At 58.8% G+C, this 27,823-nt stretch overlaps 2 protein-coding genes and 1 long non-coding RNA gene across 8 annotated transcripts; 1 reads left to right on the top strand and 2 right to left on the bottom strand.

Annotated features, from left to right (window-relative positions):
* Positions 1 to 80: 80 nt before the first annotated feature.
* On the bottom strand, positions 81 to 10,159 carry RHOC (ras homolog family member C). Of its 3 annotated transcripts, XM_087762148.1 has the most exons (6): positions 10,018 to 10,103; positions 8,662 to 8,726; positions 1,872 to 2,029; positions 1,471 to 1,591; positions 1,022 to 1,152; positions 81 to 847 (listed from the first exon to the last, which is right to left on the bottom strand). In XM_087762148.1, exons 2-6 carry the CDS (start codon positions 8,666 to 8,668, stop codon positions 674 to 676), a joined length of 591 nt encoding a protein of 196 aa, XP_087618274.1. In that variant the 5' UTR covers positions 8,669 to 8,726; positions 10,018 to 10,103; the 3' UTR covers positions 81 to 673. The 3 variants fall into 3 exon arrangements, with proteins under 3 accessions (XP_087618274.1, XP_087618275.1, XP_009460700.1); XM_087762149.1 differs by lacking the exon at positions 8,662 to 8,726 and having other exon boundaries at positions 10,018 to 10,159; XM_009462425.2 differs by lacking the exons at positions 8,662 to 8,726; positions 10,018 to 10,103 and adding an exon at positions 8,463 to 8,647.
* A 3,097-nt stretch (positions 10,160 to 13,256) lies between these two features.
* Positions 13,257 to 21,587, bottom strand: PPM1J (protein phosphatase, Mg2+/Mn2+ dependent 1J). 4 transcript variants are annotated; one of them, XM_087762299.1, is made up of 10 exons: positions 21,303 to 21,587; positions 19,803 to 19,929; positions 18,960 to 19,283; positions 18,287 to 18,399; positions 16,660 to 16,744; positions 14,894 to 15,012; positions 14,603 to 14,666; positions 14,318 to 14,425; positions 13,979 to 14,130; positions 13,257 to 13,698 (listed from the first exon to the last, which is right to left on the bottom strand). In XM_087762299.1, exons 1-10 carry the CDS (start codon positions 21,542 to 21,544, stop codon positions 13,551 to 13,553), a joined length of 1,482 nt encoding a protein of 493 aa, XP_087618425.1. In that variant the 5' UTR covers positions 21,545 to 21,587; the 3' UTR covers positions 13,257 to 13,550. The 4 variants fall into 4 exon arrangements, with proteins under 4 accessions (XP_087618425.1, XP_087618424.1, XP_087618427.1 ...); XM_087762298.1 differs by lacking the exon at positions 21,303 to 21,587 and adding an exon at positions 20,061 to 21,212; XM_087762301.1 differs by lacking the exons at positions 13,979 to 14,130; positions 21,303 to 21,587 and adding an exon at positions 20,061 to 21,220.
* Positions 21,588 to 22,840: 1,253 nt separating this feature from the next.
* LOC148055251 (uncharacterized) lies at positions 22,841 to 27,159 on the top strand. The gene is made up of 4 exons (XR_015705770.1): positions 22,841 to 22,904; positions 22,992 to 23,044; positions 24,046 to 24,130; positions 26,921 to 27,159. It is a non-coding gene; the product is annotated as an uncharacterized LOC148055251 (long non-coding RNA).
* Positions 27,160 to 27,823: the final 664 nt, after the last annotated feature.

Raw genomic sequence — 27,823 nt, 5'->3', positions numbered from 1 at the left:
GCAGCACGTAGCCCACAGGCAGCCACACAGACCAGCACGGGGGCACAACGGACAGCCAGAAGGATGCCACACAAGCAGAGTTACAATTATGGAAATACCAGTTTGCATTTATTCTCCCAAGTACGCAGTTCAGTTTACCGGTGCTAAGTCCATGACCAATGCAGACCCGAAGAAGGCATTACTGGCAGAGCTGGGCAGAGGCGCTGCCCCAGCGCGGGTCCCGGGAGCAGAGTGCTTCTGGCAGCGGCCGAGCACGGTTCTGCACACAGACAGGGCCAAAAGCTGCTCTGGGCAAGTCTGTATAAAATGCTGGTGTGCAGCACCTCCCGCTTCTGCGGCACCTGCCCGGAACTGGAGAGGGAGAGCGAACACCGCGGCATCCCGACAGGAGAGGCGAAACCAGGGAGATCAGTACAAAACGGGGCGACACCGAGAGCTACGCAAATGCCCGGCCCATAGAGAGCAGCGAGGACTGAAGGCACTGGCCCCTCACGGCCCCGGGGTCGCGCAGGGACACCCCACAGGCTTGGGTGGCAGCTCTCATGCAGGGGGTTCGGGGCAGGTACCGGCACCACGAGGTCCCACTTCGGCCGTCTGCCAGCGCTCCCTCCCCGCGCGGCGCAGGGCAGCCGGGTGCTGGTGCAGGCAGCTGCCTCCTGGCCCACCAGGCTGCTCACAGCAGCGGGCAGCCCCTGCGCTTCTTGTTCTTCCGCACCTGCAGGCCTGCGCGGGTGGCCATCTCGAAGACCTCCCGCACGCCCTCCTTCGTCTTGGCCGAGCACTCGAGGTAGCCGAAGGCATTGATCCTGTTGGCCATGTCCCTCCCCTCCTCTGGCTTCACCGGCTCCTAGAAAGCATTTAAAAGGGGGTTCAGAAGCATCGCCAGAAAACAGCAGCAAAAGCACAGTGGGCATCCAGCCCTTAGCGCCAGGATCCAGCACAGCAAAGGGGAGCCCCGGCAAGGCAGCACGGGGAGAGGCGGGTCGCTGGCCGAGGCAGCGGGACCCAGGGCTGCCCCTACCTGCTTCATCTTCGCCAGCTCCCGCCGTGTGTGCTCGTCGTTCCGCAGGTCCTTCTTGTTCCCCACCAGGATGATGGGCACGTTGGGGCAGAAATGCTTCACCTCCGGCGTCCACTTCTCGGGAATGTTCTCTGCAACAAGCACATGTGGACCTCCCTGAGCCGAGGGGCTGCCCCCCCCCCAGCCTCCTCACAGCCACGGGAACCGGCACCGGGCTTTTCCCACGGGAAGGGGGGAGCTTGCCCCATGGCATCCTCCTCTCCCACCACCTCCGCCAAGCCTGCAAGTTCCCAGCATTTTCCTGGAGCGCATGCAAAGCCAGTGGATGGAAGGGAGGGGCTGGCATCCCCCAGAGGGGTGGCACGGGGGCTTCCCAGACCCCAGGGGGTTTAGCAGCAGCACCCAGTCCTGCAGGAGCCCCAGGTGCCCCCTCGCTCCCTGGTCCCTACCGAGGCTGTCCGGGCTGTCGATAGAAAAGCACATGAGGATAACGTCCGTGTCCGGGTACGAGAGGGGCCGCAGCCTGTCATAGTCCTCCTGTCCCGCCGTGTCCCACAGGGCCAGCTCCACCTGGGAGGGGAGAGGGACAGGGCTCAGCAGCTCGCAGACGGCTCAGCAGGCCAGGAGCGAGCAGGTTTATCTTCCTCAGTTATAGCTACAGTCTTCCTCAAACTGGGGCAGGTTCAGGGTGACCCAGAAACATGGGAGCTGCGGGGCACCCTGAGTGCTGCAGGTGCATCCGAGCCGCACGGACCAACCCATGTGGCAGTGCCAGACGGTGGCACTGCCAGCGCGGGACCATGGGAGCGAGGGGACGGGAACAGCTCCGGCATCCCGCGACGCTCCCTACCTGCTTCCCGTCTACCTCTATGTCGGCGATGTAGTTCTCGAACACAGTCGGTACGTAGACCTCAGGGAACTGGTCCTTGCTGAACACGATCAGCAGACACGTCTTTCCGCAGGCACCGTCTCCCACGATCACCAGCTTCTTTCTGATGGCCGCCATCGCTGCAGGGACAAGAGCGGGTGAGTGGGACAGAGCAGCCATGGGCAGCCCACGCTCCCAACCCCTCCTGGCTCCCTGTGCCCCAAAGTCTCTGGCACAACTGCCCGGGAGGGTACCAGACAGGGGCACCTGGGCAGGCCCCAGCATGAGCAGCCAGTGACTGCCAGGACAGAGGCTCTCCCAGCCTCCCACCGGGCGCACCTCCAGCTCCCGCACACAGCCCGCACGGGCACCGGCTCACAGGCACTGCAAGAACCAGCCCAACTGGAACCACTTACATCCATCACCACAGCCAGAACCGTCACACCGATGCCCCGGCAAGCGCCGGTGGCTGCACACAGGGACCTTGTGCGAGATGATGAACCACTCTGCCTTACCCACCCCACCGGCAGCAAGGCTCCTGCCCCGGCCATCCAATCCCTCCCGCGCTGGGCTTTCTCGCTGTGCCACCACCCCAGGCAAAGGGGATTTTTGACAACCTCAGAGTCGCGTGCGCACACACACTGGTTTTATTTTAGATTATAAATTCTTCAGGGCAGAACCTGTACTCCGGGTTTCACCCGGGCACGCTTGCTGGCTCCCAAATAATCCGATCAGCAGCTGGAACGCACCAAGCTGAGCTCTCGGAGGTTCGGGCAAGCGCGACCTGCACGCCTGGCACCTGGCGCCGGGCTGGCCCCATCCCAGCCCGTTTGACAAAGGAGTCTTTGCCACAGACCCGCCAAGAGCCAACGCTGGCACCAGCAGCAGGAGAAGCTGCCAGCCATCACTCGGCAAACAGAGCCAAAATCCCGCAGTAAAGCGGGCTACTTTCTGCCCCAAGAAAAAAGGATGCCGTCCTGCAAGTAAAACTACGCCTTCGCATCCTTGAGTTTCAAAAGGAGATTACAGCTGCGCCTGGGAATCGCCCGGGACGATGCCACAGAACACCTGCTGTGGCGTCTGAAGGAGGCACGAGAAAAATCAGCCGTGGTGGGTTCACATCCCTCTCCGACCTTGAGCCCAAAATCTCTTTCCCATCCCCAGTTTCCCAGATGTTTCAGTTCAAAGAGCCCGAGCCCCTCCACACGCAGCCGCAGCACATCACCAGCTCTCTGTCCCCGCGGAAATCCCAGGCAAGACACACTGACAGCGCAGGGTTTAATCCCTGGCAAGGCGCGCACTGCTCTGCAGGCTGGGGGAAATTACAGGCGACCAGAAAACTGCTCACGGAGGCAGGGACGCTCCACGTCCTCCAGCCAGCCCTGCCCCTCTCCGAACCCCCTCTGCCCAGGGCAGCAGGACTGGAAGGGGCAGGTTGTGCTTGGAGCCTTGGGGAGGCTCAGCAGGAATAACCCTGCGGGAAGGGAAGGATGCACACACCTATGCTAATGCACCGAGCTGCAAACGCTGGGAGCGGATCACGCTGGGAAGGCCCAGCCATCGCAAGCTTTGCATTTAGCCAGGGCACCGACACCGAGCCCTAACGAAAGCCTGGCGCCTGTCCCCTCCTGGGGTGATCGCACCCGCACCCTGCGCCGACAGAAACGGGAGGAAAAGAGAAAAACCCGAGTAAGGCTGCATCGTAATTAGCTGCAAGTGAAGCATTAAGAAATTAGACTCAGTGGCTGACTTGCATTTCAAAAGCAGCCTGAAGAGAGCTCCTCTCCTCTGCATACTTAGCAGGTCACCGCTAAGCTCCTGCCTGGAGAAAACCTCCCCAGGGCCATCACACAAACCCCTGGGAAGTCTCGGGGACCACCCCAGCTCTCACAAACTAAACTGCCCAACCGACCGCGTGGCTGGGGCAGAAGAGAGAAAGGTTTCACCCAAATCTGGGCCAGATCCTGCCATAGCCCCAGATCTTTGCAGGTTACAAGCACTTTGGCTTACAAGCCGAAGCAGGAACGGTTCGTGGCTGCTGAGTGCTGTGGAGCCATTAATAAAAATAGTAACCTGGCACTTGTAAGGTGAGAAGAGCGAGGACGAAGGGCCCCATCCAGCAGGATCCAGCACTCCTCAACCAGGAGCCTCGGCGTTAAGCACACATCCCAGTGGAGCACCGTGTCTATACAGAGGGCGAGCACATTTGTGCAACACTGAAGTCGAGGAAAAAAACCTAAAGTGCTCAAAGGGTCCCACTACCGGGGGCTGAGCGCAGAGGGGAAACCCCCGCAAGGCTCCCGTCCCTTTCCTCGTGCCCTCCTGCTCCCGCCTGTCCCAGCTGGGCCAGGGGCACCCACAGCCCCACGCAGAGAAGCTCACCCTGAGGAGGCACAACGTTTGTATTACGGAGCCAGATAAAAGGGCTGGAGGAGCCTGCTGCCCAATTGAGGAGGGAAAGCTCTCAAAGACAGCGTGGGACGCAAGAAACGCATCACCCCTGTTGCAAACCATCTTTCTCGTCTGACCAAAGGCTCATCCTCTCTCCAGCCATCATCTCCACAGCACAGAAAAAGGAGAGCTCATAGGCAAAAAAGTCTATTTACTTAGACAGAAAGTTCCTTTGCCCACAGCAAAATGTGACTTGCTGCTTTGCGACTCCGCATCTCAAAGACAAACGGAGGAAGAAAGGCGGTGCGGGACACACTGCTATCTAATCCACAGAACACCGAAGGAGACACATCTGCAGCGCAAGGAACAGCGGGTGCCTGGGGAGACAAACAACCGCTCCGAGACAGACATCGAGACCTGCCCGTGCCCAGCCTGCCAGACATCACGCCTAAAACAAACCCATGGTGCTGCAGCCAGCCCCGCACAGCTGCCGGCTCCCCTCCGCCGCTCCCCTGCCCGCACGCCGTCCCGGCGAGGAGGGCGGCAGCTGCACGGACTGCTGCTGCAGAGGCAGCCAGGCTGGGACGGGGCAGGAGGAACCAGAGATGCTCCAAACCAAGAAGAGTCGCCGTACTCAGAGCTCCTTCCCACAGCCTCCGGTGTCCACCCTGACCTGGGACGGCTCTGGGCCCCCGGCAGCTCCCGAGTCCGGCGTGATGCCAAGTGGTGACTCAGCAGGCAGAGGCACTGTCCCCACCCAAAATCTCAGCACAATTTTTTCCATTACTCAGAGAGTGGCCCAGAAATAGCCCATTACTAATCTGGAGCCGGCGTGCAAAGGCGAGGGGGGTGAGGAGGCTGCGAGCACCACGCTCCGCAGCAGCCGGCTGGGCTGCCCCCGACCGTGCCCTCGCCCCGTGAGCCAACCGACACGACACCAATGCCAGATGCTGGTGGCACTCTGCTTGGGCAGAGATGAGTTCCGCTGCCAGAGATGCTCTGTCACTCAGCAGGATGCGGCCAGTCCCTGGGACAGGGCTGCCCGATGCCAAGGACCTTGTGCTGTTCCCAGATTGTGAGCGGGTAAGAGAGAGTAGAAAATGTGGAGACGATTTGAGGACGACAGCTTTACTAACAACTGCCACCAGGTCAAATGATTAAAAGGACACGGTCACCCACGCCAGACATGGAAATTCAGATTTTAAACTCTGCCGAGCATTAACCACCCCGAGTTACAGCAAAGGGTGCTCAGCCATGTCAGCAATCCAACCCAGCCCACACAGCAACCGTGGTTTTCGGGCGTGAGCAGCACTTTGGGTGCCTCACCAGAGATGCCTCCTGCTCATTCACAGAGATAACGAAAGGGAGCAGCAACCTTGTGCCGGCACCTCCCGCAGAGCGGCACCGCCAAACCCCGCAGGGCTCCTGCGCCTGCTGCTGCGGCAGGCTGGGGTGACACTGGGATGGCACTGGGACGGCACTGGGATGGCCACGGGTTTAATCTGTGCCACCGCTGCTGGCACCAGCCTAACCCTGAGCAGACAGCTCCTTCGGCACACCAAGAAATTGCAAAATGGTACCAAATTGCTCTGCTCTGCTTTCCAAGCAGCTATTCTAAAGCCATCACCATAAAACCAGCCAGGGCTCCAGGACAGCCCTTCCATTATTGGCCTCTCCCAGCTTCGTGCCTCAAAATGTGAAGTTCCTGCTGGGCAGGAAACAGGGAATTCCTCTGGCAGCAGGATGCGTCCGTCATCCAGCGTCTGCTGCGGGATCTCAGGAAACGGCAGAGAAAGCTGTTAACGCTTTCAAGAAGGAATTGCACTAGGGACAGAAATCTTTCAACAAACTTCCTTGGCGAAACTCGAGCTCCCTGAGCCGACAGAGGGGTTTTGTTCTAAAGCAGAAGTTCCCAAGCGCTGCTGCTGCCGGCCGCACCCCGGCCGGACCTGTCACACCACCTATCAGCAAAACCAGCAGAATTTCTGTTCTGCCCACAGCCCTGGCCGGAGGCACAACCCTGAAGCCTGGGCAGGACAGGGCTGGCAGGGATGAAGCCATGCTGGGAGCAGCCCTTTCATGGGGACACCCCCAGCACTGCCGGCACGGCAGGGCCAGCTCTCCACCGCCCCCGGGCCCCACAGATACCCCACTCTGAACAAAACCTCCTCATCCTGAATGAGCAGAGGAGAGCAGAACAAGGAGGAGGGTCAAGCCTCCAGGCAGCGCTCGCACAGCCCCCAGCATTGCCCCGGTGATCTTCTTGGGGAACAAACCTGGGGCTCGTGTTCCTGCCTTGCAGAGCTGCCACCAAGCATCTCCTCACAGGCTGCCTGTCGGCTGAGCAGAAAACCTTCCTCTGCCCTGGCAGCTCTCTGGTCGCTCCCCTCGGGCTGGAGGCTCAGGGAACAGCCAGCCCGGTGCACGGAGCCCCGTCACCCCCCAGCCCAGGCACCCGCCCGGACCCCCCGACACCGCGACACGACCACAGAAGGAAAACCACCTCTTTGAACAGATCGAGATCTTCCTGGCATTGCTGCGTCTTCAGCTCTGCTAAACTTTTCAATGGTTTAACAAACCAAAGCATTCAAGTGCTCGGTTGGACTGTTTTGATTTAACTCGTTTGGGAAGGAGCTGGGCTAATGCAACACAGACCGGGCTCAAGGCTAGAACCGCCACGAAGCACGTAACTGCGTTTCAAAAACCCCAAAACACACGCCTTCGGCTCAAACTGTGCAACCTGTAACGCAGACAAGACCTAAGGGAGCTCGCAGCATCCAGAGAGCACGAAACACTAGCAGGGAACACAGAAAATGTTTTCTAACCAGTGCAGCCAAGGACAAGCTGTCTCCACTTCTAAACATGGCCCTGTGTGTGCACAGGGCTGCTGCCACCGCCCGAGTGCGCCAAGCGAGGGCACCTCAGGACAGGACCCCGGAGAGGCGCCACCGGGCAAACAAGAGCCGCTTTGGTCAGCCCCAGGCTACCACTGGCCCTGCCAGAGCCTGAGGGGCTGGGGACACGGGGGGTGCCTCCCTCCGGAGCCCCCTGGGAGCAGCTCTCCTCCTGCCCCACCAACAGCTCCTGGCTCCCATCAGCACAAGCAGGGAGCCCCCCAAAAGTGGGTGCCAAGGCAGCAGCTGCCCCCAAATCAATGGGAAGGGGATTGAAGGTGTTTGGGGACAGAATGGCAGAGGTACATGGGTCATTTGCCTGCACTGCCAGTAGAAAGCCCCGCAGTGGTGCTTCACAACAGAAATGGTTTTAGCTGGTAGGACTTGCTGGCACAGCTGGTGCAATGAAAAAGAAAGTAAACTTCCAAATTAAAATCTGACAGGTATGCCCATCGAGGGGAATTTAATTTGCCGAGACATCTAAATCACGGCCAAGGTAGCACAGGACAAGGTACCTGGCAAGTGTCTCGGGTATCAGAGGGACTCTTATACAGAAGCACAAAAAAGTTCCAAAAAGGGCTTGAAGCGAAGAGCAACGCCGAAGGGAAACGCAGCGGCCAGGGCGGAACCCGGGCTCCGAGCTCCCGGGCGGATCTCAGCTTCAAGAGGATCAAAGTGGTGCTGGTTTTGGCACAGCCGCATCTGCAATTTCAGGCTCACGTAGCCCCTGGGCAGGCCAAGCTGTGCGTTTCTGTGTAGCACAGAGGAGACCAGCCTCCAGCCCTCGCTCATGCCAGCCACCATCGCCCACACCCACCAGCTCCCGCTGCTCGGAGCCTCCCCGTCCCGCCTGCCACCGCTGCCAAAACTCCCCGGCACCGAGCACCGAGGAAAGCGTCGTTATTTACCCCTGGGAAAGCTGCCTGAAGCTCTTTCTTAAGACCTAGACCTGCCATATCCAAACGATGAGCGATCATCAAAACAGGAGCTCAGACTCAGTGCTTAAGTTTTAGATCTTACACATTTTTTTCTAAAGTTGTGAGCTATTCTTTAGGCATGATCAGGCAGCCCGGGCTTACAGCACGCTCCAGTGCAGCAGCAAAGGGCAACTGCCCAGACCCAGACCCGGAGCAGAGCGGCCAGGCTGGCGTGTTTTCATTGCTAAATCCCACAAAAACATCCACAAGCAAAACAGAGAAAGGGACTTGGAACAGAAGAATTTTAAAGCCTAAACAAAGCTTGAACCACAAGTGCTTGTGCTTTGTGGGAAAACACTGCCTGCCCTTACCTCCTTTTCCAAAGGACATCATGCCATGTTCTTATTTTACCTCCCGTGGAAGCACCAGCCTTCCCAGACTCACGGCGGTACGAGTGTCTTGCTGAAAGCTTCAAATACCACGCCACAATCTCAGCAGACGCCTGTGCTCGTGCAATGCCTGACTGCCGCTGCCCCAGGGCCAATCAATATTTGCTAATACATTCCTTACTTTTCATGTCAATACGCCTCTCCAGTGTAAACAGCAAGTGAGCCTGGTTATATGCTCCCGATAACCTGTTGGAAGACAGTGACTTGGCTTATTTTCTACTTAAAAAAACGTTTCCCTAGAGAAGCTGTAGCTGTCAGGAACATGGATTCAATTTAAGGTCTGTAAAATCCCACACAGCCTTTAGCTATACTACTTGCAGCTGAGAAGGAGGAGCTGAACATAAATTGAAACTGTTTGGACACCAGAAAGCACTTGGAAAAATGAAAATAAAAGGCAACTGGTCTCAGTGAAATACAGACAGCCAAAGGTGCTACCTCCCCGTCTCCCGTTTCACAGCCTGAAGACTTTGCCGGGGATGCGGCAGTGCTGCTGCCTGGCCCGGGTGGCCCAGCAGGTCCCCGCTCCCGGCCCACCCCTGATGCGCCCCGCGAAGCAACCCGGGGAGCGCGCTGCCGCTTTCACGGGGGTGTCGAGAGGCTGAGGCTGGATTTAGGGGGTTTGGCGGCCACTGGGAAAACTTGGCTGCCAGATTGTTAATGCTGGAAAGGGCCGCGCAGTCATGGTTTTGGAATGCTCCCTTGCTCCTACGACATTACACAATTGTTTCTCCGCCCCTGCAAGCCCCCCTAATATAAATGTTTAAAAATGAGCTCAGCAGTAAGCAAAGGGAACTTTTTTCCTTTTTCTGAAGAAAACACAGAGCAGCTGCTCTGTGAGCAAGGCCGCACGCAGGGACGCTGCTGGAGCGGGGGGATGCGAGGAGGGATGGCGGGACAGGGCAGCAGCCCCCAGACTCTTGCCCCAGCCCGGCCTGGGTCAGTCACTGGTTGGGGGGCAGCGGGGAGCCCGGTCCAGGTGGTACCCGCAGGTTGGGACCCACAGCCCAGGGCCGCCCTTGAGGGACAACCCATGGTGGCCAAACTGCCACTGACCCATCCCTGTCCCACACCCAGGGACACCCACCCTGTCCCGGGCACACCCATCCCATCCCGTCCTGTCCCGCTGCACCCCACCCAGCCTGGCTGGGGCATCCAACCCCCCTGCCCGGCTCCCCCGGCAGTGCCCCGGACCCCACATCCCACCAGTAACCCCAGACCCCACCAGTAACCCCACACCCTAGTTCCCCCAGACCCCACCAGTAACCTCACACCCCACCAGTAACCCCAGACCCCAGTTCCCCCAGACCCCACCAGTAACCCCCCACCCCACCAGTAACCCCAGACCCCAGTTGCACCAACACCAGCACTGACCACCGGCCACAGTCCCCCGCTCCCCCCCAGCCCAGCACTGACCCCACAGCTCCCAGTCCCCGCCGCTCAGCTCCCCAGGCCCCCGCACCCCCAGCCCAGCCCGCACCTCTCTCCGCCGCTGCCCCGCTCCCGGTCCCGCTCCCGGCTCCAGCTCCGGCCCCGCAGCGCAGCTCGGGCGGCACCGCCCCGGCCGGGGGCCGCCCGCGGAGGGCGGGGCGGCAGCGCTCTGAGCCGCGCTCAGCTAAGCCGAGCCGAACGGAGCCGAGCCGAACGGAGCCGAGCCGCAGGGCGGTGCCGTGGCCGTGCCCCTTCCCCACAGCGCAGCCCCCATCCCGGCTGCGGGGACACCCGGGCCCCGCCGTTGCTGCCCCGCGGGCCCCGTCCCCGCGTTGGTCGCACGCCGCGGGGCAGGGGGGTGCCCGCAGCCCCAGCCCCCTGGGCTCCCGCGGGGTTTTTTCCCGTTTTAGGTCGCTGACGCCAGGCCGGGAGAGGGGCGATCCCGGCGCTGCCGGGAGGGGCCGAGCTGCTGCTCCCAAACTCCCCTTCCAGGTAGGGCCAATAGCACAGACCACCCCGTGCTTTGCCCCCTAACCAGGAGCCCGCCACCATCGCAGCACCTCTCGAGGAGACGCCTTTCCCCCCATGAGCCATTATGTATGGCAGCGCCAAGAGCCACCAGCAGCGAGAGGCGAGCTCTGCCAGGGAAGGCAGATCCCAGCAGGGGCCAGCAGCCGAACCCCATCGCACCCCTCCTGCATCCCCCATGCGCTGCCCAGTTGGCCGCTCGCTCCTTGGGGAAGGCCCTGTTTCCCCGTTTCCCACCATAACAGACACAGCGGGGACGTGAGGGACACGCCCTGTCCGCAGGATCCCCAGTCCCCTTCGCAGGGGCACTGGCAGAGGGGGCCGGGATGCATCGGGCCCCGCACCGAGACGACCCCAGAGCTGCAGGGGGGGGCTCAGGCTCCCCTTGCCCGCAGCGGGCTGCCAGCAAGGGAGGACCGGGCTGCTCCTCCCTGCACCGCCCCAGATGCAGGGCTGAGTCCCTGCCGCTCAGCCAGGGAAAGGCGGCCCCAGGGTCCTGGCCCAGACCCAGGCTCATAAACTCCTGCTATTTTAAGGACTCGGAGACAATTTTTCTTAATTTATCAAGCCCCAGGCCAGGAGCTGGTTCCAAAGGAAATGTTTCCTTAGTAAAAAAGGGAACCACAGAGGAAGCTTTAAATGCAGCCTCTGCCTCCTTGCCTTACCCAGCAGCTCCCAGGCAGTGACCTGGAAAAGCAGAACCAGTTCTCAGCCACCAGCATGAAGAGCACTGCGCTGGGGGAACAGGGCTGCGCCAACAAGTTGTGGGGTGTGGAGACAACGTGTGTGAGCATCAGGAGCACCGGGGGGAACGGTGGCAGTCAGGGGACATGTGACAGTTGGCAGCCCACCCTAGAGGCAGGGGGGAGCTGCTGCTGGCTTGCTTGAGCTCCCAGAGAGATGTCCTGCCTCTCCGGCACAGCCACAGCCCTGGAAGCTACAGCCTGCAGAGCTGTGCCTCCATCCACAGCCCACCCCACTCCCTGAAGGAGGGACCCGACCCCACGAGCAGGGAAACCATCAGCCTTTCCTCCCCTCCACTCCCCGTCTGTGTCCTGATGCTGCCTGCAGTGGGGAGCAGGCAGGGAGGAGGCAAGGAGGGCAGCCCAGGCTGCTGCCTGCTGGTTTTCCATCCTCATCCAAGCCCATCTTCATGGGACCTTCCAGGTCCTGTTTTGGGTTACGACCCACCCCGCAGCCTGGCTGGCCATTGCCCGCCCCAGAGTGCCATGCCCCTGTGCCAGCCCCGGGCAAACGCAGCCAGCAGCCCCCGTGCAGAGACGGGCCGCACAGCAGCGGTTCCCACTCCCTGTGGGCACCGGAGGGATGCTCCACAAGGTCTGGCCAGCGCCAAGGGCAGAGGGACAGCAGCTCACATGGCTCACTCTGGGCCTATTTGCTCCCATTAATTACATAAATTAGTCAGAGCTAATTGGCTTTTAGGTAAGTCTTCTTTGCAGGAGCTCTGCCAAGAAAGACTTTGAAATGGGATTGCAAGTGGCAAAACCTTTATTTAAACACAGAGTGCTACGCCAGGACAGGCTCCCGGCCCCAGTATCACTCCCTGCTCCCTTCAGCACAGAAGATGTCAATAGGTTAAAACCTTGCTGGATAACTTTCACTTCCCATTAAGTGCATCCAGTTTATTTACATCTCACTGATTACAAGAGACAAACAACATTCACCAGAGGTGACACCTGACAAGAGCTGGCTGCACCCAGCAACAGCAAGACACAAACCCCCGGTGCCACAAAGCCTTTCCAAAACAAGGGACCGTGGCCCAGCTTTGCCCATCACCACGCTGCCAGGGCAGGATCATCCCTCACATTTTGGGAGGATGCAATGCTCTGTAGAGGTCCAGGAAACACATCCTCCAGGTCAGAGGTACGCGTGGTGCAAAATAAGATACTGTGCAGAGATCAACTGCTGCTACAGCTCTGCTTAGCACCAACTCTGAGGTTATTAAGAAAAAGGAGGGTGTTGTCTTTCCCCGCCTCCAGTCACAACCAAGCTGCTTTCCTTGTGGGTTTCCAGGCCTCAGCTAAGCAGATCCATGCAGCACGCTTAAGCTGTTAAGCTTGGCTGAATAGGGCTGCTCTGTGCGCAACTGCTGCTCAGCGGTGGCCAACTGAAAACCACTCAAAAATACAGACGTATATTCATACAGACTCCATACAACAAGAAAGGATTTAGACATTTTCCAGCTCAGCTCCCCAGTTAATAACAAATAATTGGCTCCAGAAACACAGCAGTGATCCAAGGCATGAAGAGGGGTGGGGGCAGAACCCAGGGCACAGCCAGTGCAAGTGCAATAGCCCATTCCTTCCCGGGGCTCTCGGCGCGCCGCAGTGGCCCAGCGCTGCCCCATCCTCCCAAACCGGAGACTAAGACAAGGTACGTGGCTGGGACAAAGGCGTGAGGGGCCGGAGAGGGCAAGCACAAAGCTGGGATGTCAGTTGTGGGGCTTGCCCACCACCACACCACCCACAACCAGACTTCTACCGGGCTGAGCATCACCCAGCTGCCGGCAGGGCTTCACCCCAGGCCACGGCCCATCCCAGCCCCAGTGCCCAGCCCCAACAGCAGCTTCGGTGTCACCAGTGCAAGTGTCACAGGGTGGGGGGAGAGGAGATGACTGCAGCAGCAAGCACACGCTTCTCCAGGTACAAGTGCCCCACCAGCCCAATGGCCATCGCACGCTGCTGGAACCAGTGCACCCAGGCCCAGGGCGAGGTGCAAAGGACGCACCGAGAAGCCAGGGAGGATTTAGGCTTTTCACAGCAATCAAGAAAGTGGCAGCATGAAAAAACATCCCGCGACCCCAGTCCCTGCTCTCTATCCAAGGCCCTTCCATCTCCACCCAGGGCTGGGATGCAGCAGGTGGAGGGCGATGCTCTGGGCAGGGGCACAAACAGAGGCTCCAGGTTTCTCACTCTTCTTGCAGTCGGCTCAGGAAACAAGTGCTCAGGGGAGAGGTGGCCCCAAGGCAGCACCCGTGTCCTGCTCCTCTCCATCCAGACAAGGCGAGCCCCTCTGCCCTGGGGTCTTTAGGTATCATGTGTAGTTGCCTGGGCCGCCCAGAGGTATCACAAAGACAGAAATGTCATCGCCAGAGCCCAGCTTGTCGTTGGCCAGCCGCCAGCCCCGCTCCTTCAGCACCCCCCTGGACCGCACCACCAGCTCCTGGGCCACCATGGTGTACCTGGGGGCAAAGCACAGCAGCTCAGCAGCAGCCCCAGAGCCCGCAGACTCCCTGATGCAGCACACTGCAGCCCCTGGCAAGGAAGAAGCTGGAGGAGCAGAAGAGAGTCCTTTGGAGAGGAGAGAGAGCTCAGATATGCACATCCATGGGAGCATTGTATGCTGTGGAACGACAGCACCAGTCCCAAGGCCAGAGGGACGTGTGGCCACAACGCCGCTCTAAGGAGCAAGGACGATGTTATAGAGCAGGACAGGCTCGTCCCGCTGCCCACTCAGCTCACCTGCATGGGTCATTGGGCTCATAACTCGTCAGCACCTCCATCACCACGCCAGCCACCTCCTTGTCATTGGTGACATCCCAGAGCCCGTCGGTGCCCAAGACCAGAACATCGTCAGGGCAGTGCTCGTACTGCGTGAGGTCGTAAACCCTGACCTGGCAAGCAATGGGGCAAGATGCAAGGGTGAGGGGCAGAGAGGCAGATGAAGCTCCCAGAGAGCCCAGGCGAGCACTGGCACTGCCCTGAGCCGCTGTGCTGGGCACACCAGGGATCTGGTCACCCTGACCATCTCCGGCCGTTGCAGAAACCCCTGGGCACGGAGCGGCCGGCAGCCAGGCTCACCTCTGGGAAGCAGGACAGGAAAGGCTTGATGTGGATGTTGGAGCTGAACACCTTGAGGTCATGGTCTCCCAGGCCCCGCGTGACCCCAATCGTAGCCATCACCCGAGCCTGGGGGACGACAAAACCAAAATAAGACTTTAAGCCACTTCATCTCCACTTCCATTCCCAGCTGAGAATTGGTGGCATTGCAGCAGCAACAGCATGAGCAAGAACAGGCTGGAAACCCCCGATTCAGCGAGGGCTGGCGGGAAGCGAGCCCGCACAGTTCCTGCCACAGCACTTCACCTTTTTGCCTTCCCCATAGATAAGTGGAAACTTCAGGTCATCCTCTTCTATCTTTTTGTAAGCCCTGGTTAAAATAAGCCAGAGACAACATGTCAGCAGGCGAAGGCTTCCAGCACCTCCCCTGCCCGCTTGGGACACAGCATCCCCCAGGATGAGGCCCCTTCGAGACCCGGGTACCCAGCATGCCACAGCCCCTGTCCCGCAGAAGGGATGCTGGAGCCGGGCAGCCATGTGCAGCGGGACCCCAGCGCTGCTCCTCGGCACAGAGCCTCCCATGGGTTGGGGGGTTACCAGCCGTTCATGTTTTGGTCTCTGTACAGCATCTTCTTCCCCAGCTCCTTGGGCTGGATCCTGCGGGGGAACTCGAGGTGGGTAAACTCCTTCCCCAGCAGCTCGGGCCTCAGGAACGCCTGCGGGATGAAGCGGTGGCTCAGCTGCGGGGCCAGGAGAGCAGGATCCACACAGCATCGCCTGTCCCGCCAGCCGGCACCGCCTGCAGCACCTCACCGGGCACCGCCACCGCGACCCACCAGCCTGCTGGGACTCAGCTGTGGCGTTTTGTGGTGGGGATAACATCAAGCTGCTCTGCTGCAACTCGAACTGCTGGTGGTAAAGCAGCTTCAAATCACCCGTCTGTGCTACACCAAGAGGGGAGACAAGAGCTGGGGACAGCCACGCTAACACCCAGCAAGCAGGTGAAGCTTTTGCATGGAGAGTTTTGGGAAATAAGGATCTCCAAAAGGGATCAAAACCCAACAAATTCCAGAAGCTGGAATTTGCCCAGGAGGAGTCAGAGCCACAAACTTCCCAGGACCCCAGGCTCAGCACAGGGCACAGCACTCGCCCGAGGAAAAGAGCTGATGGGTCTTTTCAGAAACTGTGTCCCGACAGCGGCCGTGATGAGGGACGAGAAGCAGCACAGGGCCCCTGCCCGGGGCAGCACGACAGCCCCAGGGCCTCCTGGAGCACAGCATGCAGGGGACCAGGAATAGGGACAGCACTGGAAAAATGCAGATGGAGGAAGAAAGAGCTGAAAGAAAGGAGGAGAGCCCTTGGGAACATGGGAGGGTTTGGTGCAGAGGCATGGAGAGCCCTGTCCTGCTCCGGGGGGGAGCTGACCACGGTCTGGACACGGTGCAGGGGAGCAAGTGTGTGCCTGGCCCCCTGCCTGCACCCTGCCCATCGCAGCCGGCTGGAGAGGATCCCACTCACAGCAGTTTCCTCCTCTCGGTCATTCAAAAATAGATTCAAGCAAAAATGCCTCAGTGTTTTTCCAAGCACATTGCAAGCCGGGAAATCGCATCCAGCAAGACCTCCTCCAACACAAACGCCTCCTCCTCTCTGCTGCTGTCAGAGAGGTCTTTATAACCTTAAAAAGCCTCCCTGTGTGGCACATGGGGGTTTGTCCAGGCCAGGCAGGAGAGGGAGCTTTCAGGAAGAAAGCTAGAAACCCGCTGGCACACAGCGGCTCCCTGCCTCCCCAGGGAGCAGCCGGGAAAGAAACTAGGACTCAGCGCGAGGGCTGCGGCTCCTTCGACCGTGCCAGGGAGCACGACGCGTGGAGGGAGCAGAGCCGCGCTCCTCCCGGTCACTGCGCAAGCCAGCCCGGTGCTCCTGCAGCAGTGGCAGGTGGGCACCCACCCCGGGCAGGCGATGCTCCCCTTTCCCCAGGCAGGAGCAGGACAAGATGGACCAAATTGGCTCCATGCAACCGTGCCAAACCGGCCCCATGCCGAGAGCCTGGGATCCCCAGGTGCTGGCCAGGCCAGGCTGGCAGGCACGGCCCCTCATGCTGACCCCGCAGCAAACCAGGGCTCCGCCAGCCACGAGATGTCCCCACATCAGTGAGCCAGGGCAGCTCCCCACATCCCAGTGCCTCTCCCCAACCCAGCGAGCTGGCTGGGATGGACAAGTGCCATCAGCAGGTCCCAGCTGTGGGGCTGCCCTCATCCCTGAGGACCCCCCCAAGAAGGCGGCCTGGCAGGCAGCGTGGGGGGCTGGGAAGGAGCTGGGAGGTGGTTCAGCAGGAATGAGGTTAGAAGAAAGGTCTTTCTTACTAAAAACTGCAGCCTCTGCCTCTCTGTCTCTGGAGTAAACTCCCTGGACATTGGAATGATTTCCCCATTACGGATGATAATGGCCCTGCAATGAAACATGGAAGGATGAGATTAGAGAGGAGGAGAGGAGACATGGCAGGGGAGCTAAGCCTGGCTCTCCGGGGCTGGTTCCCTGCACAGCTGCCCAGGCGGTGCAGCCCCTTCCCCTCTGCTGCCTGCCCTCTTCTCAGCCCCGAGCTGGGGGCTGCTTGCTGGCTCCGCTGCAGCTAAGCCCCCCTGGCCCCACAGCCCCCGGGCGGGCAGGGCAGGCCTCCCTCCCTCCTCCGCAGGACAGGGGCAGGGAGGAAGATAAAATGGAAGAGAAGCATGGGGCAGAGGGGAATGAAGCAGAGCAAACCAAGGGATAGGATATGGTTAGAAAAGGAGCAGCCCGAAGGTGGCAAGCTCTCCTTTAGAGGGGAGCCACGCACGAGACAGGCAGAAATCGCCAGCAGCAGGACATGGGTGCAAGTGCCCGGCCCACACCAGCGCTGCAGGTCGCTGCTGGGACCGGTCTGATTGTTTGATGTGTTAAAAAAATAGAAGTCTGATTATGAGATGTTTCTGGATGTCATGGAGGGAACTGAGGATCTCCAACACTGGTGGCCCAGCTGTCCCACCTGCTGTCCTGCCTAGGGCCACGGGTCTCCTCTAGGGATACAGGACCTGGCTGGGCCAAACTCTGGCAGCATCTGATGCCAGAGGAGGGAACACAGACCCTTGCTCAGAGGCATGGTTACAGCCTTGGGACCCTGCGCGCGCTGCCATCCTGCACAGCTGGTGCCTGGCCGCTGCTGCCATGGAGGGGCCCCGCACCCAAAAGTGGAGGCACAAAGATTCTCCTCCTCTGTCTCAGAGCTGGAAGCACGTCCTCCAGCCTCAGACAATTTACCAGAGCCTATATTTGCTGGTCTGACACTGCTGAGGACAAGCTAACCCTGCAGCAAATACAGGGCAATTCAAACCAGCTTCACCCTCAGCATAAGGTAGACTTGCCTTCCTGCCATTGCTTGGGGGGTACGAGCACACCCAGGCGCAATTACAGTAATGCACCCAAGGAAATGCAGGTATCAGTCAAAAGCCTTGGGCTCCAAGCTCCTGTGGGACTTGTCTGCACATAGATTTGCATGTCCTTCTTCTGAAAAAGTTCACTGGTATGAAGTGTGCCCTAAAATGACTTCTTGCACATTTCTGAAAGCTTTGCTGAGGGCAATTTTCACTCCCCAACTCACAGCCCAGGGCAGCGCTGGCACCAAGGGCTGGGGTGTGATCCAGAGCCATCTGGGAAGCAGACAGGACACTGCCGGGAAGGCAGGGAGCAAGTCCCAGATTCTGGGAGGTGATTCTGCAGCCCCTCTGTGCACCGGGCAAACGCAGAGATCACGGCAGGGCACACTGTCCCCAGGGCGTGCGGGCAGGCAGGGGGTGGCTCTGCCTGGTCCTGCTGCCTCTGTCCTCTCCAAAACAGCCCAGCTTCAGGGATGGAGCCAGGTGCTCCTTGCCAGCCATGCCTCCAGCACGGCCCTGCTCTACCAGGGTGCTCCCCGATTACTGGGCAAAAGGTGGGGGCTGCCCGGTAGGGCTGTACCTGCTGTCACCGGCATTGGCCACGTAGAACTTGCCCATGAGGTAGACGGCAGCCAGGGCGCAGCAGCCCCCAGACAGGCGCTGGGACGCTTGCTCCCGCTCGATCTGGTCGTCCTGTGGAGACAGAGCACGGCTCCAGGCAGGTCAGGCAGGCGGCCCCATGCCAGCAAGCAAAGCTGCAAGCAGCCCAAAATAGCGCCTGGCTGCTCCAGCAGCACCTCGGCTGCTGGCCAAGCTGAGACCCCGCTCCAGGTGAGGAGCGGCAGCCAGCCGGGGCCCGGGCACCTTTCTCCACGCAGCCCAGGGGCGGCTGCAGGGCTGGGGGGGCACAGGGTCCCCAGCCCAGGGGCAGCTGGGGACACGGCTTCACTGGGGCGGTGGAGAGGGCAGGAAAGAGCAAGACAGGAGGGGAGCAGCTGGGACTGCTGGAATGAAGTGCAACGAAGCCCTCCGCACCCACACAGGGCCAGAGCCCAAAGCCTCTGTGTCCTGAACCCCCAAATATGGGAGAGCATCGCAGCACCCTCTCCAAGACCATCCTGCTAGGAGCCCTCGCTGCAGCCCCCTCCTTGCTGCAGAGCTGCCTTTTGCCAGAGGGGACAAGCCAACGCTGACACAGACAGAGATGCTTCTGGGGGATACCTGGGCATCCCTGCAGGCAGGGGCAAACTCACCATGTGCTTAAAGGCGTTCTCGATGGCACCAATCACCAGGCTCTCGTGAGAGACGGCTTTCTCCAGGTGAAACCGCGGCACAGCATCATTGGGGACCTCCCCATCATCCTCTGCGAGGGGCACCCGGCCTGGCTCCACAGGGCTGGCCCTTGGGTCGTGCGGGAGGCAGATGGGAGGCGGAGATGGGTCCTGCAGGATGTCCACGAGGTCCCGGAGCTGCTCGCAGATGTGCAGGTGAAGCCTCTTGGATGCCATGACAGCAGCACCGCTGCCTGCATGGCCATCAAACAAGGCCCAGTAGTGGAAATAAAACCCCTTCCTGCCCTGCAGGGAGAGACAGGAAGGTTTAGCAAGCCTGTGAGGAAGCAGGTGGGACAGGGAATTCGGAGCAGCTGGGGTCACCAGCTGAGGACAGCGACACGGGGCTTTGCCTCCGGCTCGCGGGTCCCAGGCCAGCGCGGGCAGGAGCGATGCGGGCAGCTGATCAAGGGTGTCTGGACACAGCCGGTCCCTGGCTCGAGCCCAGCCCTGCGTCAGAAACCTCATGCTGCCAGCAGCGCGCCTCCGGCAGCCGGCTCCCCTGAAGGGGAGGCATGACAGGGCCAGCATGGCAGCCACCTCTACAGCCCACTGGGGCACGCGGGCCAGCGGCCTCCCCAGGCCAGCCAGCCCCGGTGCAGGCCAGTGAGGATGATGGCAGGAGCTGGCAGGGAGCAGGGGCAGCTGGTCTGGGACCCGAGGGAATCCCGGTGCGCACGCACCACCACGTGCCCCATCTCGCGTCCTGCCGCTGGGCACCCTCCCTGTTGTGTCTCCGCCTGCGCGCGCCGCCCCGGCTCTCACCCCGTCCAGCTCCCCGCCATCTTCCCTGGATGGTGGCCGGCCCCTCGGGCTGGGCCTCCTCTCCACAAACACCACCTCGCAGCATGCCTGGTCCTCGTTGTGCTGGCTCTTCCCCGCATTTATCACCCTGTCAGGAGGAAACAACGTATAAAGGCTCTTTCTTTCACACCATGCTCCACCCCGCAGCACCTCTTCCCCACCACCCCCCCCCCACCCCGACTCCCACATCCCCAGGGATGCTCTCTGCAGTGCTCCTGCCTTGTCTGGGGCAGCAGCAGCCAGGCAAGGAGACGTCCCAGACCAGTTGCAGGCGTTGATCCGGGGCCAGCGGCAGTCCTCACTCCCACCAGCACAGCTGGGTCCAGGGGAGAGCAGCCGTCCAGGCATCCACCAAAGGAGGCAACCAGAAAAAGCTGGATTTTTTTGCTGCAGGTCCCTAGCACTGCCCCAAGCACAGCAACTGCCTGAAAACCTGCACCAGCCTCAACACCCCCCCCCAGCCGGGACTCACGGACAGTCAGCAAATATATTACAGCCTCATCCATGTCCCATCACACCCAGCACCTCTCAGAGGGAGCAGATGCCTCAGGGAAGGAGGAGAGAAGGCGATGAAGATGAAACCAGCAGAACTTTTGCAAAAAGATTCAGACTAACTTTTCACAACCTATGCTGGCAAAGCAGATTGCAGGTCTAGATTGCAAAACCTGCCTACAGGAGGAAGCAGTAAACATGCACAACAGGATGAGCTCTTTGGGCACGGACTTCTCAAGTGGTTTGCAGAAAGACATTTCGGGAGGTAGAAGAGAAGTCCTGCTGCTGAGCAGAGGGTGGTTTTTGCTCTGGGTGGTTTTTGCTCTGTGTACTCCTACCTCAGTATCTCCCGGAGCAAATTAACATCTCAAAAATCTCCCTAGGATATAGGAAGATCACCTTGAGCAAGGGATGGGGGGCAGACTGACAGCACTGAGCAGCAAAGGTGGCCTGCAAAGCCTGACCTTCCCCACCTGCCTTCAGTTAAGGGTGAAACTAGCAGTGAGTAAAAGGAGAAGAGAATCAGGCCCTTGAAGGGGAAGTCGAAATCAGGTCCCACTCCCAAGACAGCTTCAATTCCCTCCTCCCCCTGAGTCCTGCAGAGCCGCAGCGGTTCCTTCACCCCCCGGTGTCAGTTCCCCATCAGTGACAGCGGGTACCGAGCAGATAAGCGCAGAAAACAAAAAAGACAGGAGAGCTTGAAAGCCTCGGGGACGGGTAAGAGCATAAACCCACGCTGACGGCTTTCCCATCAGCAGGCATTTAAAGAGCAAGCTTCCCATCTGCTACTTCGGAAGAAACCGGCTGGCTGCGACCCACTTTAGTCCCGAAGGATCCTGCTCCGGTGCCGAGCGCTGCCAGTCCCACCCTCCCCGGGCTGCAAAGCCCCTGACCGGAGCGCGTCCAGCTGCGGGGAACCCCGGCCCCGAGGGCACCCCAGACCCCGCTCCCGACCCCGGCCCCGCTCACTCGGCGTAGCCCGTGCTCCAGGGCAGGCGGCGGCGGCCGTCGCGGGGGCTCTGCACCGCCCGGCCGGCGTGGTCGTCGGCTCGGCGGAGCTCCTCGGGTGTCAGCTGGAGGAAGGCCGGCCGGCAGAAGGAGGAGGCGGCCGCCGACCCCCCGTCCCCGCCGCGGGGCTCCGCGGGGGGCTGCCCGCCCGCCCCCAGCCCCGCCACCAGCTGCGCCACGGCGGCGCGCACCCGCAGCAGCATGCCGAGCCCGGCCCAGCTGAGCCGAGCCCAGCCGAGCCCAGCCCAGCCCGGCCGTGCCCGCCGCCCCGCCCCGCGGCCCGCCCCGGCGGGGAGGGAGCCGCCGCTCAGCGCATCGCCCCGCGGGTGCTCGGTAGGCGAGGCGGGACGGCTCCCGGTGTCTCCCGGCCCAGGGAGAGCCCCCCTCCGAGGGGAGTCACCCGAAACGCGGCCGGGAGCTGCCAGCCCGGCCCCGGGGGCTGAGCCGGAGCCGCGCAGCGCGGCGGCCCGAGAGAAGCCGCCCTGGGAAAGTCTTTTACCGGCTGCGGGAGGCAGAGGGGCAGCGGCGAGATGGGGCTGTGGGAGAGACAGGCTCGCCCTGCCCACGCGTGGCTCTTCCCCGTCCTGTGCTTTGCCGGCAGATGGGTGTCCTGGCTGGATCTTCGCAGGGCTCCAGCAGAGCCACCTACTCCGATGCGACATCCCCTTCCAGTGTCAGGCGCTTTGTCACTCTCCCTGCGCTCATCGTGAAACCCAACCCACCCGCAGCCATGCCGGGCTATTAATAAAGAGCCAGGCAGCGGAGGAGCAAGGAGTTAACGTGAGAGGACCGAGAGCCGGATCTCTCCCTTCCACCCCGGCTGCTGTACTCCGGCACTGCTCAGGATGCGGATTTAGCTGACCCAGAACAGCACATTCCCACGGGCTGGGAGGGGAAGATCTGGCGGTTTAAACAGCACCGCTCGCACAGCCCGACCTCAGCACCTCCCTGCCTCCGAGTTCCTATGACAACAAAAAACCTGCTGAATAAACACAGTATTCGCCTACTGTAAAGTAAAATTGAGGCTATTTCCTCAGCCTTGTGTGCCCCAGTGCTCTCAGCTCCCCAGAGGAACCATTCACTCCTTTCCAGGCAGGGCTTTGCGCTGCAAGGTCAGAGCAGAAGCAGGGCTCTCGCTGCCAGCTCTGTAAAGCCCTCCACGCTTTAGCTGCCACCTTCCTCAGGCAGAGCTCTTCTAACTGCACCGGACTATTCAGATCACTTTATAGAAGTTATTCAGTCCCCCCTATATTCTCACCTTCTAATCCCTACCTTTAAGCTATTCAACAGCCTGACTTTTTAAGGTCCTCACACTCCCACATCCCCTTTCCCACTCTGCTTTCTGCTCGCCCACCCCTATTTGAAGCTGCTGCTTCACGTCCTGCCTTGCTTTGCACCCACTGCTCACCTGGGTGCCCCAGCTGTTGCGCGGCTCCAATTACAGTGTTCCCTGATAAATATGGCCCTGCTCCCCCATTATAGGTGCTACAAGCTTGAGAGAGGGCTGGAAGATGTTCTGACCTGTAGCTCTTTGCATTAGAAACCTAAATAAAATGCAGGCAGGTTTGTTAGCAGATTTATGTATGTTTTTTCATTGCATCTTGTGTTAGTGGGTCAGATTTTATCATAGCATCTTATCGTTGATTGTAGTGATCCCTGAGCTCCCCTACGAGTTGCTATGCTGCCAGCACCAAGCTGCCCAGGTAAGATCATCCCCCTGCTCAGAGCTTTTGTTCCTCTGCCTCCTCACAGGACCTGTGTCCCCTTCCCCAGCAGGAGCTCTGTGTTCTTGTATCTCGGGGTGAGCCACAGCCGCCCCCAGCCCCTCGCTGCTCCTCCAGCACCACCGCCCTCTGCTACCCCTTGGTCCTGGGGTCAGGCTCTGCCCGGGGGTGCGCAGCGGCCGCTCCCGCCGCGGCAGGAGGGCGGCCTAGGTGGCCAGGGGACAGTGGGGGGGCTGCAGGGAGCTGAGGAGGCGCTGGATGGCGACACAGGCTGTGCTACGGCCCCGGGAGCCCGGCCCGCCCCGAGGGCGCGTCCCGCCGCCGCCTGCGCCCGGGCCGCCCCGGGTGAGGACGCTGCCGCGGAGAGGGCTGCGGGTGGCCGACCGACAGTGGCCTCTCCTGTGAGGGGCAGCAGGGGGGAAAGTCCAGCTGCCTCGGAAATAGTCACGTACAAATTATTTTGGAATTCCCTGGTTCTTTCAGCTTGGTGCAGCTGAGCTGCTCTGGGGTTTACCACAGTCGGGGGCCAGGGAGCCCCGTGGTTTGGCTGGGTTTGTAGCCCTGGTACACGCACAGGTTATGCAGCTTCATATATTTCTGGTGCTGGCTCCCTATCTTTTTCCCTACAGCCCTTCAGTGCCTTCTGGCTGTGTGTGTGCGCTCTGGCAGCTGGGACCCCCGAGGGGCCAGGGCAACTGGAAGCCTTGGGGCTGCCCCAGCATGGCCAGGAGCTGTGGTGGGCAGGGGAGCAGTGGGCCAGGGCCCACTGGGAGCACCCACGCCAGCCTGGAGGCCAGCACCCCTCCCGTCCCTCTCCAGCAGCCCCGGGTCCTTTGCTCCAGATGCCTTCCTCCTTATGGCATCTCTGTCCTGCTGCTGGTCACGCAGGGGGGTCTCAAATATTATGACTGCAATATCCTTTGTGTTATTAAGGTTGAAAAATCACCGGATTCCCTGGGGAATGTTTCTCTCCTCTGTAGGGCTGCCAATCTGCCCCATACTGCTGAGTCACCAGGATGCTTTCCTCTGAAAGAAGGAAACAGCAGTTTCCAAAATGACTTCTGGGTAAGGCTGATCCTGTTTCATATTTGTTGTTTCCGTTACGCTAAGCGCTGTACAGAAAGAATGGTCTGACATAAAAACACTCTGCAAGAATGCTCCCTGAAACAATGCAATGCTAATAACTGTTTTCCAAGAACGAGGGCTACATTTCCTCCTATTCATCCTGCCTGCCAGTTCGGTGTGAAGTCTGCGGGTCTGGTGTTCCCCTCCGCGAGGCTGCCCGGCACGAGACCTGTGCGCGTGCCTGGGGACGCGGTTACGGACTGAGTCAGACTGTCAGCCTGGGGAGGCAAATGCCAGTAAATGGCCACTGCAGATGTCGGGGGCTCTGCCCTTTGCCCTCCCCACCCTTCCTGGCTGGTACGCCCGTACCGTCCCTGCCCCTCCATCTCACCCAAGGCGTGCGTCCCTCCCTGCCTGAGCGCAGGGCCAGGTACTCACCCTCCATGGGAATAGCTTCAGGTGAGCCTTTGATGCTTTACTGGCAGACCTGCTGCCCTGTGTGATTCCTACCAAAGCCACCAGCTTTCTGCTTCCAAACTCAACTCTGGAGATGCTTCTCCACCCCCAGGCTGCACCGAGCTCTTTTTAGCAAAATGAAATTGCAGTAACTGCCCTCCAGTGGGGCGGACTTTCTCCTGCAGCCTCCAGAGCTGTTGGGATTGCTCAGGCTGATCCAAACCCAAGGTTTCTCTGTAGCTCAGCATCATTTGAGGGTTTCTGCTGGACCTGGACACCGGTGTTTCCTTCACATCTTCAGCTGGGTGCCTCCCTGCCCACAGCTCCAGGGAGAGGATAAACTCTCAGGTCCTCCCCTCCCTCCCCAATCCCTGAGGGTTTGCCTATGCAGAATAGAGGGGATGTAAGGTTATGACATCTTTTCTGTTTCTGAACAAAGCTATGTGAAAATGGTAATGAAAATGAAAACCCTTTTAATTTCTAGGGGGCGACTAGGGATCAATTTTCCAAAGCCCTTTTTAAATTAAAAGCTTTGTTTCAAAGGAGTGGAGATTTAATTCCTTGAAAACAAACAAACAAAAAACCCCCAAAACACCACCGTTCTTCTTTGAGAAGAGCAGCCCTTTTGCTGGTCTCTGCAGGGCAAGAGGAGCTGAGCTCACCTGGGCAGCACCACGTGTGCCTGAGGAAGAAGGGGCTGTGCATGGGGAGCACTGGCACTGGGGCCAGCCCGCCACCGTGATAAACACTGATTTAAAAACCAGTCACACAGGAATCAGGCTTAAATTATGCTATTTTGCTTAACTTCTTGTGCAACTGCTTAGCATTAAAAAAGCCTTTCTAAGCCGAATGATGAAACTATGTTGCTGGGCCCCAAAGGAGGTGGGATGAAGCCAGGGATATTTCTTTGTGAAAGAATGACATGTTGGTGGCATTTAAGCCAGAACAGAAGTAAATTAAACACCTAGATCATAAAAGTACCAGAGGATGTTTTAAAATAGGCTCTTTGCAGAAGTGCATTAGTTGGCTGCACAGCTTCACTGTGTAATGAGCAATATATTAATTTATAATTAGTGTAATACAGTGAAGCTCAGCAAATAGCTCTGTGCACTCTGGATAATTCATCAACAGAAGCAGCAGCTCTTAATGGTTTCCAAGGTTTGCCTGTCCCCTGTAATTGGGAAGTTCAGAATTTACTGTTATTTCTTTTAAGGGGTAATTTGATTGCAACCACACATCTTTATTCCTTGTCTGCTCCTGCTGAAGTGCTTTTGGAGTGCTGCAGCTTGGGGTATGTGACCTTTCTGCAGGTTGTTGCAGGCAGCGTTTTGCAGACCAGATAACTTGGGCTTGGTGCAGATTTCTTGCAGGCTTTTACCCTCGCCTCTCCCTGCTGTGGAAGGGGGGTCGGCAGCTTCACCACCTTGGGTCACTCGGCTTTTCCCCCTCTGCCAAAACTGCCTTATCCCTTTCACAGCGCCTGAGGGACCTTCATCCTAAATTCTGCTCTCAAAGCTTTCATGAGTCTCCTGTTCTCATATAACATCACCTGACAGTAGAAATACAGCAGGACGATAATAAATTGTGTGATAACAAGGCTAATTGGAATTTATGGAGCCTTTGGGGATTTTATGTTTCAGTTTGGAAGCTCAGACCCCCATCCCAGAGGATGCAGGGACCTGCTGGAGCAGGACTCATCCCCGCCTGCATGGCGGATGCCCAGGCTCCCCGGAGAGCCTCCCTCCTGCACCGCTGTATTGTCAGGCTGGGAATCCGCACGGAAACTCCCTGGTGTCAGCAAAGTCTTCTAAAAAGAGAACAAAATTCTCAGGGCTGGGTACTCTGTGCTGAGACAGCCTGGAGACGCCGGTGCCTCATCGGAGGAGGTGGATAAATAAGCTTGAATCTCAATGCAGCGACCCACTGAAAATGGGACGTGACAAATCTTCCCCAGGAATAAAATGTCAGGAGTTCTGCTTTTTCCAGCTTTAATAAAATATTTTGTATACCTCTGCCTCTTAGCAGCTGCAGGTAAGTCGGTCGCACTGAGGATTTAAAGTCTTCTGGTGTGCCCATCTGCCTCGGTGGAACCATCTAACCCAAGCCCTTGCCGTAAACCCTGAGTTTTCCTCCTGGGGACGAAGCGGGTCGGTCACCTGGAGAGCACAGAGGGTTCCAGGTGCGTCGGCAGCCATCCAGCCTATGGGGAAATGATTTCTTACATGGTAGCAGGAGTGTTCATCACTACAACATTTTTTTTTTTTTTCCAGTGTGGCTCCTTTCCTTGCCAAACTTGTCTTGTTACAGATACTAAGAACTTTTTTCCCCCCACAGTAAAATAACGAGCTTCTTGAGGAGTCGCAGCCAGGGAGGAGAGCAATGCTGAAGGCTGCTGCGGGACAGTCGAACAAGAAGTCGGGGGGAGGAGGAATTACTGTGTTCACTTCCAGCGGAATTTAAATGAAATCAGTTTTATTGAAGTCTTAATTCTTCCCCTGCATTGAAATGCTGTGATCTGGAAAGCAGCAAGTTTGTGTTTCTGTACCATGACATCAATAAAGAGTTTGATTTTTTTTTTTTTTGTAGGCTTCCTTATTGAATAATCTGGCCTAATTTAATTGGAATTTGCTTGGTGTGAAAGGTAGTTTTGATTGCATTTGCTCTTGATCATTTCCATTAAAACTTTGTGATCTGAAAAGTAATGTTTGTATTTACTTATCATAGCAATAGAGACCTGAATTGGCAGGCTCTCTGTCAAATTACCTGATGAATATAAACAGCAGATTTAATTTAGTTTCATATTGATTTTTGCCATTATTATTAAAACCCTCTGATCTGAAGAATGAGATGCTTGTATTTCTGTAATATCTTATTACTGGGGTTTGGGTTAATCTTGTAGAGCTTTTACCTTCTCTTTTGAGCAACCAAGTCTCATTAATTGGAATTTAACATAAGGCAATTTTAACTCTAAAAAGCGGAGGAAGACAAACTCAATTCCCTTAGATAAAATAGCAAACAAACCTATTCTTATCACGGGCCTCTTAAAACTGGGAGTACCTTCCACTGGCTGCCTATGTGCGTTTTGGGATCACTCTTCCCCCAGGGAAGAGGCCGAGGTCTCAGGTCCCCCAGGAGCTGGGGGGGGATGATGGGACCCTGCCGTCTGCCTCCAGACCAATGCTGGCTGAGCCCTGCTCTCTGCTTTCACCAGTGCTAATTGGTTTTACTGCTCTGAAC

Source organism: Nipponia nippon, unplaced genomic scaffold (assembly GCF_047370975.1).
Source record: "Nipponia nippon isolate SJK-2023a ecotype South Korea unplaced genomic scaffold, ASM4737097v1 scaffold_25, whole genome shotgun sequence".
Classification (NCBI taxonomy): domain Eukaryota; kingdom Metazoa; phylum Chordata; class Aves; order Pelecaniformes; family Threskiornithidae; genus Nipponia; species Nipponia nippon.
The sequence above is the reverse complement of the archived record's forward strand: the minus strand, read 5'-3'. Positions and strand labels throughout refer to the sequence as shown.